This window comes from Leopardus geoffroyi, chromosome D1, assembly GCF_018350155.1.
Source record: "Leopardus geoffroyi isolate Oge1 chromosome D1, O.geoffroyi_Oge1_pat1.0, whole genome shotgun sequence".
Taxonomy (NCBI): domain Eukaryota; kingdom Metazoa; phylum Chordata; class Mammalia; order Carnivora; family Felidae; genus Leopardus; species Leopardus geoffroyi.
In genome coordinates, this window is record NC_059329.1 from 27047810 (window position 1) to 27069461 (window position 21652).

A 21652-nucleotide genomic window follows, 5' to 3' on the forward strand; every position below is an offset into this window, starting at 1 on the left:
TATTTTAAGAATCCCTCTGGATGCCTGCTCGAATTTGAGAATGACTGGTCTAGATTATGATGAAGAGTTGCCTGAATGAGCTGGATTCAGCAAGAGGAAGGCCTGAGAGACCCAGGCAAGGTGCCAGCTTCCCTGTGTGCGTTCAAGGTCAGCTGACCTAGTTTTAGCCTCCGTCCTTGGGCTCTGGGTCCTCTGCCTTTTCCAAAGAAATAGTGAACCAGATCAGACCACTGCATTGGCACAAGATCACACTTTAGTTCAGAGACACATTTGCATAAATACTTGAAATGGACCCGCCCCTGCAGGTGCAGCCTGAGACCCTGCACGGCTCTCCACAGTCCTGCATCTGCAGCCCTTTAGGCAATGGATTTTAATACTGAAGACAGTCAAGGTCATTTCTGAAGGTGGCTCGGGGGCGCAGCTGTGGAGCTTTGACATTAGCCATCAACCCCATACTCCGAGTCTCTGTTTTACTAATTTTTTCCCCCTGAGGTAGATTATTTATCAGGGAAACCAAATAGGAAAAACTTTTTTTCATTTAACTCTACTAGTCCTTTGCAAACAGGCTGAGTCTCCTGTTTGGGTCAATAAGTGCTTTTTTTTTTTTTTTTTTTTTTTTTTTTTTTTTTACCTTTTAACCTATGTCCTCTACCTGAACCCATACTAGGTTCAACCCACCAGATAGTAGACTTTAGGATCTGTTGTCCCCGTTCTCTTCTCCGCATTGTGAATTCATGCCGAATTGGAGTGGCCATGGCAATGGCAGGCCTGGGTAGGCCACGCCACCTCCATAGGTAGGGTTGCCACAGTGGGTACCTTTGTCTGCACTCCAGCACCCCAAGTCCATGAACACGAGACTGGCCTCACCCCGCTGGATCACAGTGGGCACGGCTGGCTTCCACAGGGCTTGACATCCTCAGGTTTCAGGGCCTCGTTGCAGGTGGCGGAGGCCTGGCCGTGGGGGTCCCGACACTCCACAGTCCGCCGTTGCCGGCCAGCTCCACAGCTGCTGGAGCATTCAGACCAGTCCCCTAGCACCCACTGCGCGTTGAGCAGGGGCTGAATGATGTTGGTGGTTGCTCTCTCTTTACTGTTCTGTATGCTGAAGTTCACGTCATTAGGAACAAAGAAGGTATATTTGACTTTGGGGGGAAAGACCTCACCAGGGACAGTCAGGAGCTGCACGGTCAGAGGCTCAGGCAGGGGCCGGAAGCTCTGCAGCCGTTCCAGGGTGGCAATAGAACCACTATATTTAAGGATGGTCCCCTTCACCAAGATGTCCTGTTCTATGGCAGAGATGGCCAGGTTTCCATTGAGCAGGTACTGCCCATCGGCAGTCTTCAATGCCAGGTAGTTGCCATCGTTCTGGACCCCTGGATGGCTCCGCTGTTTCACATCAATGTTAGTGGCACCAGCTGGGATGGTGACAATGTCATTATAGCCGTAACTATGATAGGAACAGAAAGACACCCTTAGGACCAGTGGCTACCCAGCCCAGTGCCTCAGGAAGTTAGCACGCTGGTAACCAGGGTGGACAGACACAAACCACCAGCAAATCATCCAAGTAATTGCCCCAAAGTTCCTGATAAATAAGCTGCTGAGGCCAATAGGAATGTTCTGTGCATTGGGATATTCAAGCGTTTTTGCTTTGCCTGGTAACTCTGTTTCAAATGCTTGGAGTTTAGATGTGTGGATCTGGACATCAGCACAGAGGAAGATATCCCAGAAGGGTTTGCAAAGCTGCATCAGTGCTGCCAAACCTGGCCGCTCTTGGCTCAAGTGAGATCTTGAAACACTTTTAGTTCCTTGCATTGGTATATAACTTTGCTTGGCAACTTTCATACTCAAAGCTCAAACCCATGTGGAAAAATCTGTTCCACACTCCCGTTCCAGAATCCAACCAGGGTGGACATCTCACTCTACCTCTTAGAGCCAATCAGTCCCTAGTATTTGGTTAAAAGGGCCCCAGGGCAGGAGCCAGAGTGATAAATGCTGCTTCTAGTTGCCTTCCTCCGGTGTGTCCAGACAGCATGAGCTGTGTGCTTCTGAGAAGATAGGGAATGTGTTTCTTTCTCTCTTTCTCTTTCTTTCTTTCTCTTTCTTTCTTTCTTTCTTCTTTCAAGTTTATTTTGAGAGAGAGAGAGAGCAAGCATGAGTGTGTGAGGGTAAGGGGCAGAAAGAGAGTGAGAGAAAGAGATTCCCAGGAAGGCTCTGCACTGGCAGCATGAAGCCTGACATGGGGCTCAAACTCACAAACCATGAGATCATGACCTGAGCCAAAATCAAGGGTTAGATGCTTAACCAACTGAGCCACCCAGGCACCCCGGGGAACATGTTTCAACTCTACTGTAGGTCTAGGGCTTTATGTGGGGTGGAAAAACCTTAGTTTTTAGTCTTCTCTTCTGGGGCAAAAGTGCTCGTGTTACATAGGCTGGGAAGAAAGCAAAGAAGGTTGAGGACAGGCAGTCAGTTCTGTGCTACTCTTGCCTTTCTATCCACTCAGGCTAGCCACTTAGTTTAGGGCAGCTCTGAAAGAATCCACAGCCCCATATGTCTAATGCCTAAGAGAAAACCAGCAAACGGACCCAGTAGCTGAATATCTCACACCACATGCTTCTTTTTTCTATATCCTTTGAGTTTAAATTTGAAGACTGCCAAGTTGTCTGCTGTAGGCTGGTTTTGTTCTCTGAGCCCGATAAGGTGAGAGATAGTGAGAGACAGACAGGGGCACAGTGTGGCCGTGTAACATATGCCCTTGCCATTCCTCTCCGGGAATTGTATGCCACGGCAGGAAAAAAATAGCGCAGGATTAAGACACCTGGGTTCTCTTCCCGGCTGTCATTAACTATCAGTGTGACCTTAGGAGCATCATGTGATCTTTTCATGCCTTAGTTTCTTTATCTGTAAATGGGGAATAATAGTATTGGCCATCTGATCTTATTTTAGGAATCAAACGAGGCTACAGGGATAAAAGCACTTAAATACTAGTTTTATGAACTTACGGCTTTAAGACGTGACAAAGCATCCAGAGTTGTCAGATTCATGAAAGCCCTAAGGCCACCAAGACCCGCCCCCTCTTTGTACTCCTTTCTGAAAGATCCACCTGAAGAAAGGGTGGGACTCACCAGGTGTAGGGTGAGATGTCCTTCCCAAAACAGGCCTGGGAGAGCTGCTTTCTGGCCAAGGCCCTGGTTAGTCAGCATAGCTGTATTGCTGGTTGACTCAGAGCTGATACACCCCTATCCTCGGGGCCTCTGGCTGCCCTGTGCACCGTCCTCTCTATGGGTCAGACACTATGCCAAGGGTTCCGCCCATCTCATGACTTGTTATAATGATTCTGAGATAGGGGGGCCTCCCAATGCTTTAGAGAGAAACTACAGCTCAGTGCTGCGTGGGTATTAACTGGCCGCTACAGTCCACACTTAGGCCGATGTGATTCTAAAGCCTGTCCAGCTCTTCTAGAACCCAGGCACAGGACTGTGGGTGATACTCACCTGGAGGGGTTGAGGGAACCAGACACCTTCCTGCAGGAATTGCCTTTGCCCCCACACACACCACATTTGTCCAACTTCCTAGGTGAGTCCACTACATGGTCACAGCCAGCCTTGACGCACTGGCCACGGACACAGATGGCCAGAGTCTCAGGCCCACAGAGGGTGCCATCGATCACCTGCAGTGGGGAGAGGGAGGGCAACAGAGGGCATGGTGTGCACAGAGGGAGCCCACAGGTGGGGTCGAACCAGGTGGCCTTGCTCCCCACCCGCAGTTCTGAGCTCCAGCAGGATTCTCACCTTGGCCTCAAACACTTTGAACTCACTCCTTCCCCGGGCTCGGCAGAATAACTTGCAGCGGTCCCGGGGGGACACCCCTGCGTACTTGGGGACCCACTGTAGGAGGTTCCCATCCATGTCCGTGTAATTGTAGGCATTGTACTTCTCACACTGCTGCTCTCTGAAGCTTTTCCCTACAAAGAGTAAGAAATTACATGGAGGTAACATGGCTTGCTAGAGCAGGGACGACCCAGCACCAGAAATGCCAGGATTCAGAGCCCCTTTATTCCTCCTGGTTTTGACCCAATCCCAGGACACAGGTCCAGTGTCATCTGGGCTCAACATTCCTAGACTCGCCCAATCTAGGTCCATGTGGCAAGGTAAGGATAAATGTCCTTTCCATTTGGGGAAGATACCAATTTTATCTTATAAATAAATAAACTTAGTAGTTACAGGGGACAACTCAGTAAGCTTGAATGCTCCATGGAGTATATTTTTGGGACCCTGCTAATTGTGCTCTATTTTGACTTCCTTGGTGACATTGGACATGTATCCAAGAACTCTTAGATCTATCTCTGGTTCTGATCTTGCCCCTATTCCTCACCGGCTGTAATTCTGGCTGTCTCTGGAGGGACCTCCATTTGTAGTAGTGAGATTACCTCCAGCTCAGCAAAAGCCCAACTCCATGTGGCTTCTCCATTAACTGGTTTAGTTTGCACTTGGGGATACTGCCACATTCTGCTGTGACACTGGAGTCAGGTTTCTGCTGAACATTTGAGCGTCTACATCCACTATTTCCAACCTGTTGTTAAGTCCTACACTCTATTCAGGACAATCTGTGATTTTAAGTGTCTCCTTCCCACTCTCACCATCTGAGTCCACCTCCCACGAGCAGAGGCATTGCGGTTTCATGTGAGACCTAGTTCCCAGCCTCCTCTCCTATCCTGCTACATGCTGCTTCCAGAACAATCTGTCAGGAGTAACATATGTTGTTGTTGTTGTTGTTGTTTTTACCCCACAATCCTGAAATTAAACCTGCTCTTAATACCGAGGCTCTCCACCCTAGTTGTACATCTGCATGGCCTGTGGACACATTTTCATAACACAGATGGCCATGCCCTACTCCTGAGATTCTGACTCAATGCACCTGAGCAGTCTGGGCCTCTGTGTTTCAAAAAGCTTCCCTGACGGACAGCCAGTGCAGAGAATCTCCAGATACCATTTTTAGCTTTCACAAACCTTTGTTGTGTAGCTTTGAAGGGCTAGTATGCCGCTTGACTCCACCTGAGTGAATCCTAGCCCCTCTCAAACCTTTCCCATCTCCTCCCTGGCACACATCCTCCTACACCTCATTCCTATCTCCATTGTACAGGCCCTGCTCAGCCCTAACTCCCTGTGAAGGTTCAGACTAGCTCAGGCTTTTCCTTGCTCCGAATTCTTCATAAGTCTAGGGGTCTAGGCCTCGTAGATTAGGCTTTAATTGCTTTGTAAAAGGCAGGTGGATCTCTAACTAGACCGCAAGTCCTTTGAGGACACGTCTTGTGCATTTTTACAAGGTCATTTATAACACCTATTATAGTTTGAGCCACACAAGAGGCACTAAAAACCACTTGATTGAGAGGATGGACCCTGGTGCATCCTGAGATCATACTATCACCATGTCTACCTTGTGCCTTATAGTCATCCCTTCTCTTTTCTCTCTCCTTCTCTTTACCCCATATGCCAGGCAAATTCTCATGATTCCAGGGCAAAATTTCTAGAGCCTCATGCCATTGTTGATCCCTCATGCCATTGCAAAACTGCAAAGCCTACAGATTCCCTCATTAGACACCAACCCAATGTCAGTGTGTCTTTGCACTTGGATGAATCTCCCTTAAAACTCTGCTTGTCTTTTGCTGCCTGCCAACATTTCCTGGAGCTGCACAAGGGGGAGTTGGATGGGATGGTGGGGAAAAATGTCTAATGACTCCCTCTCACCAGTTCTGCTGCTACCCCTGCTGCCTCTGAGTTAACATGTGTGCTTTCTAGCGGGAACTAGGGGGTAGGAATATATGCCAACTAGAGGTGGTGCTGCTCCCTGGTAAGGTTCCATTAGGCAGTTGCCATGGCCCCAAGGGAAGATGGGCAACTCTTCTCAGAAGGAATGTGCACTAGAATCAGATTCAGAAACCCTCCCTCCGCCCTAGGCTGAATGTTGGCTGGAAAGACAGTGGAGGTTTGGCTCTGACAGTTGCTTTGGAAAACACTTCTATTCTGCACACAGACGAGGGTTCAGATGCCTCCAGGAGGATTAGTATCCTAGACTCTCGCCTCTCTGCAGAGCTCCCCCAACCCCCTGAATGAGTTTGGTTGGGAATGACATCCTCTATTTACACATCTTAGAAGACAAGGGAAATTTATTTCCTTGACTTTGCTATGCTCTCCCAGCCCAAGTGAGAGCTGTCGAGGGGCCACTAAGCTTTGCCCTAAAATTTGGTGTCTTGCAGAGTCCATTCATATCTGGATCTCAGGAAAGCTCTGCATCCCCAGGAGACCCACCCTACTTCTTGTCTGGGGATTTGCTGCAGTGACAACAGTCGTGGCCATCAGTGGTCATTACCATCAGGGGGGCATTCCTCTGTGTGGCAGGACTGATACTTAGCTCTCCGACCCAGGCAGTATCTTCCTCCATTCTGAGGCTCAGGGTCCTTGCATTCACGATGTGAAAACTGTACTCCTCCTCCACAGGTCCGGGAACATTCTCCCCAGGGTCCCCATGGGGCCCAGCCTCCATCCACTACAGCCTGAAACACACAAGGCCGCACTAAATCAGGAGAAGAGGTGAGGAGGCCTCAGCTGTCAGTGTAACAGGGGCCATGGCCCTGACCTCCTCACCTAGCTATGTTCATAATAATGGTGGGTGTTGTTCAGTAAGCTTCCCTAATCATTTGTTTAATGACTGTGTGATTTGCTTGGTTATCGTCTTCTTGAACATGGAGGCTGTGTGGGACTTGTTCACTGCTGACTCCCCTGTGTCTAAAACAGTGTCTTGCTGTTAGTAAGGTGCTTGGTATTAGTTGTTGAATGAAACAACATTTTATGGGAATAAGGTTGTGTCTAATGCAGCAGTTCTCCATCTGGGCCAATTTTATCCTCTGGAGACATTTGGCAATGTTTGAAGACATTTTAGTTGTCACAACTGGCGAGGGCAAATGCTGCTGGCCTCTAGTGGATAGAGGATGGGGTGCTGCTAAATGTCCAACAATGAACATCTAACAATGACGAAGACATCCTCCCCTTCCACCCCCCAACCAAGACTTATGCAGCCCCAAATGTCTCTAGGGCCGAGGTTGAGAAGTCCTGGTTTAAAGTAATAATTGCTGGGAACTGTTGCTATCTGTCTACCAGCTACCAGTTCCAGTGGTAGGATAATGTCCGGGAAATAGAGTTGCTTCTGTCTTTACAATCAACCTGGGAGAACAGAGCTTTGCCCTTGATAGGTTCATAGAGTTTTCAAAAGCAAAATAATTTTTTAAAATGACAAAAGTATTATTTACTTATGTAAAAAAAGAAAAACCCAGAAAAGTATAAATGAGAAAATGACACTTAAAAAAAAACAAAACAAAACACTACCCAGGGCGCCTGGGTGGCTTAGTTGGTTAAGTGTCCGACTTTGGGTCAGGTCATGATTTCTTGGTTCGTTCAGTTTGAGCCCTGCGTTGGGCTCTGTGCTGACAGCTCAGAGCCTGGAGCCTGCTTCGGATTCTGCGTCTCCTTCTCTCTCTGCCTCTCCCCTGCTCTCTCTCTCTTTAAAAAAATAAACATTAATTTAAAAAATTAAAAAAAAATACCACTGCCCAAATAAAACCACTGCTGTAATTTTCATTGATAACTCCTTATACTTTTGCTCTGGAAAATAATAAAGATGTAATGTTTTTACTTTACATACTTTTGATTCTGTCATATAGTGTTTTATGAACTGTTTTCTGTCCTTAAAAATAGATGGTAAACATCATCCCATGATCATTCCTTGTCAAAGTCTCCCTGCATTGAGTTTGGCTCTGGTGCTGGGGAACGTTGGACAGACCCCCTCCCCTCTCCTCAGTAATGCGTGAAGCACATGCTATGGGGGATGGGGGTGGGGGTCAGTACCTAGAAGAGAAGCTTAGTGTTTGAATGGGGAGGATAAGTGGCTGAGGATGAATCCGTGAATCCTGCCCTGGTTCGAGCTTAGATAGAGTGTGGCTTACCTGGCCTGAGCCCGCTCCTGAGCCTCAGTGCAAAGGACATGCCACTGAGGATAGTCCTCTGGACAGGGAGTGCTCAGGCCACCCCGGTGATTCAGTGCTGGACCGGGACCAGGCTGCAAAACTCAGCGGATGCTGTTTCATAGGCAGGCTCCGTGACTCGCAGTAAGAGAAATGTGATCAGCCTCACGGTTTGGAAGTATTAAGAGCAGGGCAAAGAAGCGAATCATTTAAAAACTCTTGCTGGCATAGCCTTGGTTTTTCTTGTAAGTTTACTCTGTCCTAGGCCAAGTTTTCTCTGCCTGGTCAGAAACAGCTTTGATTCCTTCTCCCCTCTTGATTATGGAATTCTCACAATTAATCTCATTCTCCTGACCTCTGATTATGAATGCAGCTCAGACACAGGAAGGATATGGATACCTTTCCCTCAGTTCTTGAATGTTCCTCTTCTGTTTTCACTCTATCTGTTTGTAATGGAATTCATGATGGCCTCCCTCTATTGAATGGTGAAGTTCTGGCCTTTGTGCTGGAATGCTTCATACCTATCACCAATCCTCACAAGCCTTCAAGTCAACCCCAAAGCAATTACCAAGGGGGAGTTCCCAAAATGCCCTGAGCACTGGTAGCGTCATCCATCTGCCACCATCTGGCATTCGAGAGTACGGCCTCGAAGAGTTCCTCTTGAGTTTGGGTAAATATGCTTTGCTTTGTTTGCTAAAAGATGAGTGATTTTACTTAGAGGTCATGGTTGCAGCCTAGCCCAAAGTCTCTCAGTTCATGGCCCTCAAGTGTGGTTTCCTCCTTGAAAACAGCCTCCTCCTCCCTCTCCTTCCACACCCCCCAAGTGGCTGTCCCTCACCTTGGGCCTGTCCACTTCCTCCTCAGGCAGACAGCTGCCATCCCAGCAGAGGTGCCCAGGCCCACAGGGCGTTCCATCAGCCCATGGCAGGCTGCCGTTCTTCGTGTGGCAAAGGGGCTCAGCACCATCCATGTGGCACCACAGCTGGGCGCAGATGTCCTGTGCAGAGGTGTTGGGGCAGTGGCGGAAACCCAGCCCAAAGATCTGCTTGCACTGTTGGTCCAGCTCATACAGGGCCCTGCGGCCTGGGAGGTCTGTCGGGAGGGGCAGGGCTGAAGTGGGAGCATCCAGGAGACAGTCTCCTGAGAAATGGAGGAAAGCAGAAGAACAAGAATGAGAAGCAGGAGTTTCCCGCTCTCAGCTCTCCGTAGCCTCCCACATTACACTCCCACATTATTGCTGGGGTTGAAGGCCCAGCCATCGTAGTTTATTTGACAAGCTAAAAACTGTCAACACTCAATCATCTATATGAGCCTATCCCATTTTTGACTATCAGTAGTAAACATTTTACTAGGATTGAATTTTTTTTGTTGTCATCCAGAACATCTTGAATACATTCAGTGTTCACCTAGGGAAGGCCAGCTAGCTGACATACTAATTTACATCACATATAATTGGGGATGTAAATGTGCTCTCAAAAACCATGGCATGCAAAATAAAGTCAAAGGATTGGTGTTTGGATAATCTACTATTTTTGTATCATAGGTGTCCCTATCTTCTTCAATGAGAACAACCACAAATAAATTATGTTTTCAGTGCTTTGCCCAATAAGTCAAACTGTTTTGACCAGGCCACCCCTCTCCCCCATCCCCCTTGCCCTTGCTCTCACACCACTCATTCCCTGCCTCTTTGCCATTTCTAAGCTGCCGCATGATCTGTGTCTCCAGTCCAGATGCTCTATTCTCTCCTCTGTACTACATTCTTCCATCCCTTCGAGCTCTGTTCAAGCCCACCTCTTCCAGGTAAACCTTCTCAGACTAATTCTCCCTGCTCTGTGACTAATCATCTAAATTAGCCCAGCACACTGGCCGCTAGAAGATAGGGCAAGGAAGAGCATGCCTTGTGAGGATGGTTAGCCTGCCATAGCACGGGAGGTTGGGTGAGGAACATATCTCTGGTGTCTTCTATCCTAAACATCTCTGATGCTTTGTGAAGGAGCTCAGCCAGAAACAGCGCAGGTGCCAACGGCAATCTAGCAATCCAGGAGGTGGGCTGGGCAGACCTCAACCACCAGCAGCTGGCCAGAAAGAAGCAGGGAGAAGCCGGAGGGACACCTACCATGCCCGCCGTCCAGGAGCTCCGTGAGGTACATGGCACTGCAGGGAGACCAGGGCAGTGTCTTGTTTAGGTGGACGAAGAGGGGTGCCATCATGTGGTGTTTGCCCATGGGCCCAAAGAGCCGTGCACAGGTCTTGGAGTCGTCGTGGGGCATGCTGAGGACGTGCCCTGGGGTAAAGAGAGACCTGAAGTCCACCCTAACTGGCCTCCACTGCCCTCCACTGCCCTCCACTCCGCCCTGCCCCTCCCTGAGGGCTCCTCACAAGGCCTAGCACCAACCCACCCCCCTCTTGTAAGACAGTTACCCTCTGCTGACAGAAGAAGGCATCTCAAGGGCTAACCAGTCACCGGCTCCTCATGGGAACAGCCATGCCCCTGTTCCTTAAAGATTTTTGTTTCAGGCTTCACTCTGGGCTTTTCTCTCTCAGGAAGCTTTCTCAGAATACTGAGGAACATTGATTTCCCTTTGTTTTCTGCCTCAGCCTGTCCTAAATTCACATGTACCTCAATGATTTGCTTGCTTATGCAGTGCCAATGGATCTGCCCAGAGTTCTTACCACTTAGCTCTGGCAAAGCATCGCAACTCGACCTGAGCATTTGTTTCATTTGGCATTTTGCTGGTGACCTCTGCTGATGGTCCAAGACCCTATTTTAATATTATGGCCTCATGCTCAGGGTGGCAATGGAGAAGGCACAGTATCTATTTGCATAGAATCAGTCTGTCCTAATTCTGGGTAGAACCTGGCCGTGTGTGAGATCTGCACTCCTTAGACCCTGGGCTGGCCTGGATTTGGAAGCGGCAGATCCCTCTGACACAGTACAGTAGACGTGGCATGGCAAGTCTTACCTAGCTCGTGGGCCAGAGTGTAGGCTGCCTGGAGCCCCTCATCCTCGATCACGGAGCAGCTCTTGTTAGGGTCACAGATTGTGCCAATGTCTGCCACACCCAGGGTGTCACACATCCCCTCCTTCCCACAGAAGTTCTGCTTGGCAGAGAGAGAGAGGGCATGAGAACAGACATCGAACAGAACGTCTTCCTGTTTCTGCTCTTCCTGAGTTGAAGGAAAATTTTTAAGCCAAATGCCCTGTTTCTTCACAAAGGCCACTCGTGTGAGGAAACCCATTTCTTTTTCTGTGTTGGTGTGTCCTGGGGCCAGCTTGTTTTGGAAGGCAGGGTAGCACAGGGGTTATGAGTACTGACCTGCAGCAAGACTGTGTAGGCTTGACTATGAGTGCTACCACAGTGTGGCCGATCTGTACCTCAGTTTCCTCAGTTGTGAAATGGGGCTTTGTGGGGCTGCTATGAGGACTGAAGACATCAAGAGCGCCTGATACATGTTATTAGAGTCTTCAGCCTTTGGGAAGCTCTGTTTCAATTTACCAGATAGGCGGGCAGGCCTGCCTCCTGGTTTGAAGGTTACCAAATCTCCGGTTACCTGCCTCTGTGTTTAACAACCACTGCAGATGGCTCTCCTCTCTTCGTTCCAACTCCCGATCTCTTACTGGGCAGTGTGAGCACATTTCCTCTTGTTATGACCTCAGCAGACAGCTGGTCACAAACTTTTGGAAAAGGGCCCTTGCAAGATTCCTGTCCTTCCCCTGCAAATACCTCACACTTGTCCTCATGACCTCCCCCTCGTCTTCGTTCGGCACATGAGGCTCCTGGCGTCCAGCTGGGGCCAGCAGGGAGACATTTCCCATGTTTGGGCAGGCCTTAGTGGCCCTCCCTTTTGATCCGCCCATCCTGCCTCCCTTCCTCCCTGGGGTTTCTGGAGCCAGCCCACAAACCTGTCTGGTGAGCAGAATGGCTGTGTCAAAGTGTTCCGGGTGCCGGTCGCTGGGCTGGTTGAAACGCCGCTGCCAGTTGCAGAAGTTACGCAGGGTAAGGCCACCGTTGTCAGACACTTCTGGGCCCCACTTTTCATCTTCCACGATCAGCACTTTTACCACCATCAGGTTGATGGAGTTTCTAATGCTGGGGTGCTTGTAGATTCGGGCTGCCACAGACATTAGCGTCAGGACGTGGTTCTGTTGGGAAGAAGGGGGCAGGTCGAGGGGAGGGTTACATCTTCCGGCCTGTTGCCTGCCCACTGCCACCACCCCTTGATATGCGTCCCACGTGCCAGGCTCTGTGCTGAGCACTGGATTTGCGGCATGTTGCTGAAGACTCACAAAACCCCTGAGGCCCTGGCGTTATATTCCTTCATTTTACCTGTAAGAAAATTGAGGCTCAGTAACTGACCCAGAACACAAAGCTAATGAGTATACTGCCAGCATTTGAACCCAGATGGCCTGGTTCCAAAACTTGTGCATTTAACATCTTGACCAGCTGCAGGTGACTCCGTAAATCTAAAGTTTAAATGCAATAAAATTAAAGTTACAGTTCCTCTGTCACACTGGCTACAGTTCAAGCACATCAGTAGCCATCTATGGCTCAAGGCTTCTGTATTAAACTCAGCAGACAGAACATTTCCATCATCACAGAAAGTCCTATTGGACCGCACTGATTATTCTACCTTAACGTTGACATCAACCGCCTCTGTGCCAGCCACCCCCATCCCCTCTCTGTTCTCAGCCCAGAAGCAATTGTTTGAGTGTTCGAGGTTAGTAGAATGTGCCCCTTAGAATCTAGTTGAGCATTTTCCTGGTGCCTGTTGGGTAACTTCTACTCTTCAGGATGGGCACTGTTAGCCCGCAGATTGCTCCGATAATCACTACTAACAGTAGCCAGCCTGCACCAGTCACCAGACCCACACCTTACTCGATGCTCATGCTAACTCTGTGCGGTAGACGCTGTCACCCCCATTTTACGAATTAGGGAGTAGAGGTTCACACAAGTCAAACAAGCTGCCTAAGGTCACACAGCTCTTAAAGCTGGGACACCAGCCCAAGCACGTCTGTCTCTGAGGTCTACACCCTTTGCGTAGTTTCCCAGTGCTTGACTGCTGGTTTCTAGACAATCCCAGAAGGTCTATTCCCTTCTGCCAGGGGCTTGAGAGAAGTCAGTGGACCTCATGAGACCCAGGCGCTTAGGATCACACCTGCCTCCAGTTCTGCCCAGGCCAGCTGAAGGAGTCCACATCATTGCTTGGCCTCTGTCCTACCCCTGGGTTGTTCCCAAGGCTTTGGAAGCAGCCAGATGGAGCTCACTCTCCTGCTTCAGGGACCTCTAGAAGTGAGTCCTCTTGGACTATTGTGCAGAAGAAAAGGGGGAAATGGCACGCATGCTTTCAGCCAGGAGTGTGGCCAGCTGAGCCTGCCATTCATGTGCCCTGCTCCCTGTTTCCTAGGGCACTGTCTCCCATAAGCCTTTCTTTTTTTCTTTCCTGTGGTCTGGAAGGTAGGAGTGGAAGGAGGGGAGAGGAGGGTGAAAGGCTAAAGAGGGACAGAGGTGAAAGGCTCTGTCGGTTGAGGCCATGTGTGGGAGTTCCAGACGAATCCCATTATTTGTGAATGGGATCTGTCTGTTCACCTCGCAGGCAACGAGCCAGGTATTTTGTAAGCCCTACAAACAGGGGTTGGCAGGTTCCTTAGCGTGTCAAGCACTCCAGCTATGTTTAGGCTGATGTAAACATCTTATCAGCAAAGCTGAAACTTGGCACTTGCTCCTGGAGCTGGATTCCTGAGGGAAAAAAAGCAATCACATCATTATGCAACTGGGGGTGAGGGCTGAGGAATGGGAGCTCGCTGAGGCTGCTTCCTGGCCAGGCTTCCCTGTTTCCAGGGGGCAGAGTCTCCTGCGCTCTTGCCCTAGGAAGGGTCAAATCTGATGGGCCAGGGACCAAGCCCTAGGGTTTCTTCAGAGGCAACCTGCAACTCTCTTTACAAGATTTCTTCCTTTTGAGTCCCAATTTCACAATCTCAAAATTGGGGAGATGATGTCTTACAAAAAAGGCGTTAACACAAGATGCCAGCTGCTCAGCATTGGTCCCGGAAGGCTTGAGGTTTAAGAAGGATCTGTGTTCCCAAGCTGACCAGATCAGACTGGGGCTCTCGGGCAATGCAGCTGAGTGGGGACCATGCACCAGCCATGTCCCCAGGGAAAACCAAAGGCACAGGGGTGTACATTTGTGTACAAAGGAGGGGCTGAGGCATCAGCGGAGGCTTCCCGAAACTAAGATTTTCAGGGAGTCTCCTCCTTTGCAGTTCAGGGAGCTCACAGCATCTTCTCCAGATACTAAATAACTGTAGGGCTGAGCAGGCTTGAGAGCCATTTTTTTTTTTTTTTTTCAAGGCAGTGGATTAGACTTGAGAGCATTTGGATGTCCTTCTGGTTGCTATTTCAGAAGATAATTTCCATTGCTACAAATTCTTATAGAGAGCTACAAGAACTATGTGGTTCAGTGTGTCTGTTAAAATCCCCAATCCTGGTCCTCCCCTTCTCTCTTGTCTTGCTGAGCTCCTGGAGATGGGAGGCACTGCTATCCCCACTGCTAGCTCCTCTAAGAAACTATGGCAGGAAAGCCTGACGTTTGCAGTTCCTCTTGCAGTTACCTAGGGGCAAGGACCTGGGGAGGTGGGGTTGGCTGTCAGTCTGTGAGCCTCCGATTCTCAGTCAGTACCCTAGGCAAAAGGCTAGACCCGACTGACAGTCCCACAGAGAGAGGGCTCAGGAGCCAGTGAAGGAGAAGGTCAGACGGCTCACTCCACCACCTGGTGTCCATATATACCTCTCTGTGCACCACACAAGTGTGGGCTACTTGCTAAAGAATGTGAACAAGATGGTGCCCCTGGTGGTGTGGGGGCCCCAGCATAGCAGATGACCTCCAGCAACCAAGTCAGGTAAGTGGGAGCCCATGACCAGCCTGGCCAGGGCTGGTCCAACATCCCTGCTCTTGAATGACCTGGGGACCTCATGCCCTTAATTCTCACTGGGAAAAGGCGGGGCACTTTCTAGGGAGTCTCCTCCACTAGTGCCCCTAGGACCTGAAAAAGAGAAAGAAATGCCCGAGCCAGCTAGGCTGAGACATAGCACTCTGATTCTTAGCAATACAAACAAGGAGATTCCTCCCCCAGAGCTCCCATGGCAGCCAAAGCCAAGTGTGGTGGGAGTCCAGGAGAAGGCTGGGCCTGGGCCAAATGCATTTCCAGCGGCTTCTTCTGCTCTGTCATCCTTATGCTTGGCTCACTTGCTCTTCACACTGTGGGTCCCACCGCTTCCTTGCTGCACACCTGGGAGAGGCAAGGCAGGGGAGCACGGCAACATGGAAACACTCTGGGCTCAGCAACCAGTGCCATACTTTTCCTGCTGGGGGTCTCCCTAGGGCCCCAGATTGCCGAGGAGGTGGGGGAGAGGCCAAAGAGAGTAAAGAAGCAATTGGAGAAGAGAGAGGGTCCTGCACTGATGTCCTTTATCGCTCCTCATTCTCAAAGCAGCAAGGGGCGGGGCACCCGGGTGGCTCAATCAGTTAAGCTTCCCACTTCGGCTCAGGTCATGATTTGCGGTTTGTGAGTTAGAGCCCTGTGTTCGGCTCTGTGCTGACAGCTCAGAGCCTGGAACCTGTATCCGATTCCGTGTCTCACTCTCTCTGCTCCCCTCCCCACTAGTGCTCTCTCTCTCTCTCTCTGTCTCTCGAAAATAAATAAAACATTAAAAAAACCAGCAAGGGGCAATGTCCCTCTCCAAAGGTATACACACTGACTGGAACCACAGTGAGTCAAGCTTAAACACTCTGAGCTGAGCAAGCTGGAAAGGAAGGCCTCCCTGCTGCGTGGGACAGCGGAGCCAACACAGCAGTGGGCTGGCTATGAAGGTGTGTGACCACACTACCCTCCTCCTCTGACAAATGTCATCACCGAAGGCAACTCTGGTATTAATTCCTCTTTGTTGAGCACCTACTATGTGCTGGGCACTGGGTCAGGTGCTCTCTATATTGTCTTGTATCCTCAAGACAATGCTAGGACATTGGTATAACCGTTCCTATTTTGCTGGCGAAGAAATCGAGGCCCAAAGACATTGGTAACTTACTCAAGGACACTCAGTCATTTTGATTATCCTTCGAAGCATATGCTTTTACTCACCACACTGCTGCCTATCCTGGATGCTGCAAGGACAGCGACAGCATAGCCAAAACAAACCCAAATCAAGCCAGCAAGCAAGCTTACACCTGGCATTGTCTACACCTGAGGAGGCAGAAGTGGCAAATCAAAGACCTTTGAATATCAAGGCATTTTCTTTGGGAAAAACTGTGTATTGTTGATCATTCTTGGAAGAGACTCCTCTTGGAAGGAGAACATAATTCACCTGGGACGTAACACTTGTCTTTCCCCCATCCTCATGGGGGATATAGAGCCAGTGGGGGTGTGTGTCTGCTTCTGTTTTTATCCAAACCAGGACACTTTTGAGAGTGAAGATGATGCTACTAATAATTATGCCAGAACAGGCCTAAGTGGGGATTGTGCTGGACACACTGGGATATGTGGGCTTGTGGGAGACATTTTCCCAGAGGATATGGGTAAAGGGGAGATGGAATCGCTAGGACTTAACCCTTTCCTGAAATCCCTTGCTGGTAGCCTGACATCTTGGGAGTCCTCTGGTCTTCTCTGGGGATGATGATTACCACTTCTAGGACTCTCCCTGCTAAGCAAAGAATTCAGAGCTCAGCTGGCAGCTGATCCACCGGCAGGATGGATTTCTCAGACTGAGTGTGGGGCACGGCTCAGCCTGCCCCTCACTGCGTTCCTGCTCCAGATTCATCCAGGGAACAATCAGCAGCAGCCGGATGCAGACAGAGTTAATGGCCTCTTCCGAGGTGGTCCCTGCTTTCAGAAAGCCCCCTTTGTCTGAGCTCATTAACTCTGAAACCAGATAAGAAGGTGGGAGGTGGGGGGGGGGGCCCTTCTGTCAAGGGATTAAGTGAACTCAAGTGTACAGAGTTCTGGAAAACTTCATTGTCGCTTAACAGTGTGACCGGCTTCTAGCATGGCTAATTCTTTCCCTTGGCCTTGAGGTGGTTTCTTCCCAGGATAGGGCCTCCCACTTTGGCTGGGCATCTTTGGACTGCTGGATTCAATGACCTATTCCTACAATATGGACAAGTGTAGGGCCACAGAGCCACATACCCTTCTCATGCTAACGCAACCTCATGGCACAAGACAAAAAGAGCACTGCACTCAGGTTCAGGACACTTGGATTGTGACCCAGACCTGCTGCTTACTAGTTGTGTGACCTTGAGAGAGTCACAGATTCCCTGTGAGCGGAACCTTTTTCCTCTGCCTTCCTCACAGGTATTTCCTCTGAGGTGATGCATACAAACCGTTATGCAAATTGAACGCACTCAGAGCACGGTTTCCCCACATAGTGCTGAATTTTCTAGAAGACTCATCATGAAAAGCAGCCTCACTGATGCTTACATTAGCACTGATCACCTAGTCCAGGTGTCTGGCCTCACAGATGAGGAAATGCAAGCCCTCAAGGGGGTAAAATCCCTTCATCCTTACCTTACGCCACTGCCTGCTAAGATACCCCAAAGTGCCTTCCATCTGTGCAAATGAAGTCTCTAGGAGATGCCTCGGAGAGTTACTTATAAAGAACTGGATTCTATTTTGGGGATATGGATCTGGGCAGGCAAGGTCTTGGGGAACTAGAACATGACATTCATTCTTGTCTTAGCTGAGCTCGTGGACATGTTTAGGAAGTCCAGGGGATTGAGCTGAGAAGTTCAAGTCTATCCTGTGGCATCTCCACAGCTGGTAAGCAGTCAAAGCAGAGGGGTCAGTGGGAGGTCACAGAAGCAGCTGTGCCTCAGCCCCTGCCCCACCCCAGCGTGGTGACAGCAGGCAGGGGTGTAAGTGGGCTGTGACATAATGAGACCAAAGGGGAGGTGATGGAGTTGGTACAGCTGAGACAGGACTTTTCCTTCAGGTATAAGACCTGGAAGCAGATCCCCTAGGGAGAGGCCCTCAGCCTATACAGGTGCCTGATGCCTATTCTGATATGCTTTTCTGACCCATGGAGGCTGGCTGGGTGCAAGGTGTGTGTCTGTGGGCGGTCCAGAAACAGCATATGGGGAGGGAGAGGGGTTGGGACAAGCATGTACTGGGTCATCCGGTCAGAAATCTGTAAGGGTAGAAGTGTTCCTGGGTGCCTCTGTGAAGAGAACCCGAGGCAGACCCAGCCCAGCCCAGCCAAGTATATCCTTGAGGTAAATACTCTGTATCTTAAGTTACTAGGTGATGGGCTGAGTGAGATGGTAGGAAGACAGTAGGGAAAACATTTTGGCTCTGAAGCCTGAAAAGTAATTACTTTATCTGATGCTTCCTTGTGCTCTTGTCTTTCCTACCTCCTGGTTCTCAGGCAGATGTCAGAAACCGGTCCATGCATGGGGAGTGGCTCAGCACCTCAGCTCAGGGTTTGCAATGATTGTACTTTCAGCCTTTCTCTGGTAGAGCTCCCTAATAGCCAGGTGTGGTGGCCCTAACCTGTGATGGGAGAAGCCCCATTAACCACCCTTTTGAGGACTTGCTTGAGGAAAGGAGTCAGGGGAGTTGGCTGGTGCCTCCTTTTGCTTTTAGGGTGGGCAGGGAAGCAGATATGCAGTCATCATAGACCTAAAGCCCATTGGAAAGACCACACCGATGGCTCAAAGCTGCCTTACCAGCACGTGGCAGAAGTGAATACTACAACAGTGTGCAAAGGAGCCTGCTTCTACAGTAACCAGAGAAGCAGCCACATGGGCCACTCACCCCTATCTCTTCCCATCCTTCCATCTAGATGCATTTCCCCGTGATTGCAGAGTGAGGAAGATGGGGTGCATCATCTAGACTGTTCGGCACCGGTGATGCTGAAGCACTCGGTGCCCCCAACAGTTGGGCACGGGCTGATCCTAGAATAGGATCACTGGCCAAGATTGCCATTGCTGAAAAAGTATCAACTAAACTGCGGCAGTGGCCAGGATCCCTGCTGCAGGGATCTATGACCGCTGGGAGGGCCGGTCTTCTCTACCTAGCACGCCCCTGGTTTTGTGCTCCTCAGGGGAAGAGAAAGTACGGCCCTCTCCTGGAACCCTTGTACTTCACCCGGTGCTTGGGGGAGGTGTTGGGACACAGGGTGACACAGATACCTCTTGCTGAGTCTGCACCACCTCTGAATCTAGTTAGACGTGGTCTGGCTACAGGAGCTGTCCCCTGAACTCCATGTTCCTGCCCAGCCAAGCTCAGTAGAGAGCTGTGTCTGGGCTGAGAGCAGCTGGGGTGGACCAAGGAGAGTTCTGGCTCCACAAGAAGCGTTCACTGAAAGTTCATATCCCCACTGCTTTCTCCCCTCACTTTTCCACTGAAGCTTCAGTCTCCCAGGCTAACCCCCAGGCAGAAATTCTGTTCCCCTCCCTTCTTGTGCTGATGCTGGCACTGCGAAGTTCTGCCCGGGGCTGAGTGCCAGGTTGGCAAGGTAGTCCACGCCCCTTGATCAGAACCAGCTGGGTACACAGAAGTTGGGCAGCCCCCTTCCAGGTTCAACTCCTTCCAAACAATGTCTTTTACTTATGGCAACCTCAGTTCTGTACACGAAGGGAATGAAACAGCCACATCTTTCCAACCCAGCTGACTTTCCTTGGGAACCTGTCAGGTCTGGAGCCAGTAGAGGGCTGGGAAATGGAGGGTGGGGTGGATGCTCTTCCAAAATGTCCAATTTTCATCTCTGTTGGGAGAGTCAGGTGCCTGGGTTGGGGGGTGGGGGGAGCTGTTGTGCTTGAAAACCCACTTTTAGTTCAGTTTGCCAAGTGCTGAAGGAGATTCAGGATGCGAGGGGTGAAGGTGAGTAGCAGAGGAGGAGGCGCCAGGACCTCCACTCTAAATTAGAAAGGACGGGGGGGGGGGCGGTGGGATGGGGGGCAGCAGGTAGCCCAGGGGTCAGAGGCTAAGAAAAGAGTTCCTGCACCTTCTCAGAAAGGAAAGAACCTTGTTTGGGGTCGGTCTTGGAAGGATGAGGGATGTGAAGGGTTTTCTCAGAGGAACTGGAAAGGGAAGATTTTGGAGGCTCTAGGAGGTGACTGGGGGCCTCCAGGCAAAGTGAATCCTACCTGCAGGTCGGCTCCATAGAAGGCAGCCATGGACGCATCGGCCACCAGCAGCGTTTCCACGAAGCGAGCCTCAGACACAAAACGCTTGGTCCGACTCGTGGCCCCCAGGGGTGGTGGCTGCTCGCTGGCGCCTTCTGCATCCTCTTTGCCCTCCTCCTCCTCCTCCTCCGTTTCCTCCTCCTCCTCCTCCTCCTCCTCCTCTTCCTTCTCCTGCTCCTCGTCTCCTTTCTCCTGCCTCTGACCCTCTCCCTTCACCTCCCACTCGGGTCCTCCAGGGAGGGGGTGGGCTTCAGAGGCGGCGGCGGCGAGCCCGGGGGTCCCGCGGCGCGGCCCGGGCCCCCAGCGCTGCAGGCGGTGAGGCTGGTGCAGGGAGCCCCCCGCGCCCTGAGGCTGGATGGTGAACTCCTCGCCGTCCAGCAGGAAAGAGCCGCTCAGCCCACGGCACAGGCTGACGGCCGCCAGCGACTCGGGCTCCCCATTCACCGTGCCGGAGAAGAAGCAGTCGCGCAGCTCCCGCTCGCCCCCGGCCGCCCCGCCGGAGCCCCCGAGGCGCTCGATCTTGAAATTGGGCGCTAGGAAGCTGGCGTCCGGCGCCAGGCGCAGCACGAAGCCCTTGCCGAAGGCGGACAGGTGGAACGTGAGCTCGCCCGCGCTGCCCGGCAACCGCGTGGGCTCCACCAGCTCCGAGGCCTGCCCCCGGGCGCCGGGCCGGGCCGGGGCGCCGCGGGCCAGCGGCGGCGGCGGCGGCAGCAGCAGCAGCAGCAGGAGCGGCGGCCACCGGGGGGCGGCGCGGGGCATGGGGGCTCCGGCAGCGGCGCAGGAGTGGGAAGAAGGCGGCCCGGCGCGGGCAGGTGCTGGCGGCGCGAGCGCAGCCCGGCCGCTCTCTCCAGGAAAAAGCAAATCAATCAGCTCGCTGGCCGACTGGGCCAGCGGGGGCCTGGCGGCGGCGACGGCAGTCCCCGAGCGGCCCCTCTGGCTGGCGCAGGCCGCTCCTCCCGCGCCCGCCCGCCGAGCAGAGCGCGAGCAAACTGGCGCCCCGGGCCGCGTGCGCCCGTCCTCCGCCCCTGCCCCGCACGTCGTCCCCGCGCAGCCGCCTCCTGCCTCCTCCCCACCCCGGGAAGCACCGAGTGGGCTGCAGAGCTCTTCGTATTTATACTTGCTTCCCGGCTTTGACATAAGAGGTTTATTTTTGATCTCTCACTATTCCCGTTTCCCCTCCCCTGGGATCAGAGAGAGAAACTGAAAAGAGGGAGCGAGAGAGGAGACAGAAAAAAAATTGGATGAAATGTAAAACCAATCAGGAGTCAGGGAGACGCGCTCCCCCCCCCCCCCCCCCCCAGTAAGTGTCAACTCCAACTTTTTTCCCCTTCCCTTTACGCGCGGTCCCACATTAACTCCTGCAATGCTGGACTGGCCCTTCAGACAGAGTCCTTTGGGGAGGCCCCAGTTGCTACCTCCTTCAAGGCCAAGTGCCCAGGGCACAGCCTCCAAGAGGCTCCT

At 51.4% G+C, this 21652-nt stretch overlaps 1 protein-coding gene and 1 long non-coding RNA gene across 3 annotated transcripts in view; one reads left to right on the forward strand and one right to left on the reverse strand.

Annotated features, from left to right (window-relative positions):
- LOC123600947 overlaps nt 1-17649 on the forward strand; it is a 34598-nt gene extending 16949 nt beyond the window's left edge. The window contains exon 2 of the long non-coding RNA XR_006713893.1: nt 17361-17649. This is a non-coding gene — a long non-coding RNA (uncharacterized LOC123600947). The remainder of the gene's footprint in view (nt 1-17360) is intronic.
- On the reverse strand, nt 236-21372 carry ADAMTS8 (ADAM metallopeptidase with thrombospondin type 1 motif 8). Of its 2 annotated transcripts, XM_045483483.1 has the most exons (9): nt 20153-21368; nt 11922-12161; nt 10981-11116; nt 10134-10301; nt 8856-9157; nt 6370-6553; nt 3792-3964; nt 3495-3670; nt 236-1447 (listed from the first exon to the last, which is right to left on the reverse strand). In XM_045483483.1, the coding sequence occupies exons 1-9, from the start codon at nt 21326-21328 to the stop codon at nt 877-879; spliced, it is 3126 nt and encodes a 1041-aa protein (XP_045339439.1). In that variant the 5' UTR covers nt 21329-21368; the 3' UTR covers nt 236-876. The 2 variants fall into 2 exon arrangements, with proteins under 2 accessions (XP_045339439.1, XP_045339440.1); XM_045483484.1 differs by lacking the exon at nt 10134-10301 and having other exon boundaries at nt 20153-21372.
- Nucleotides 21373-21652: the final 280 nt, after the last annotated feature.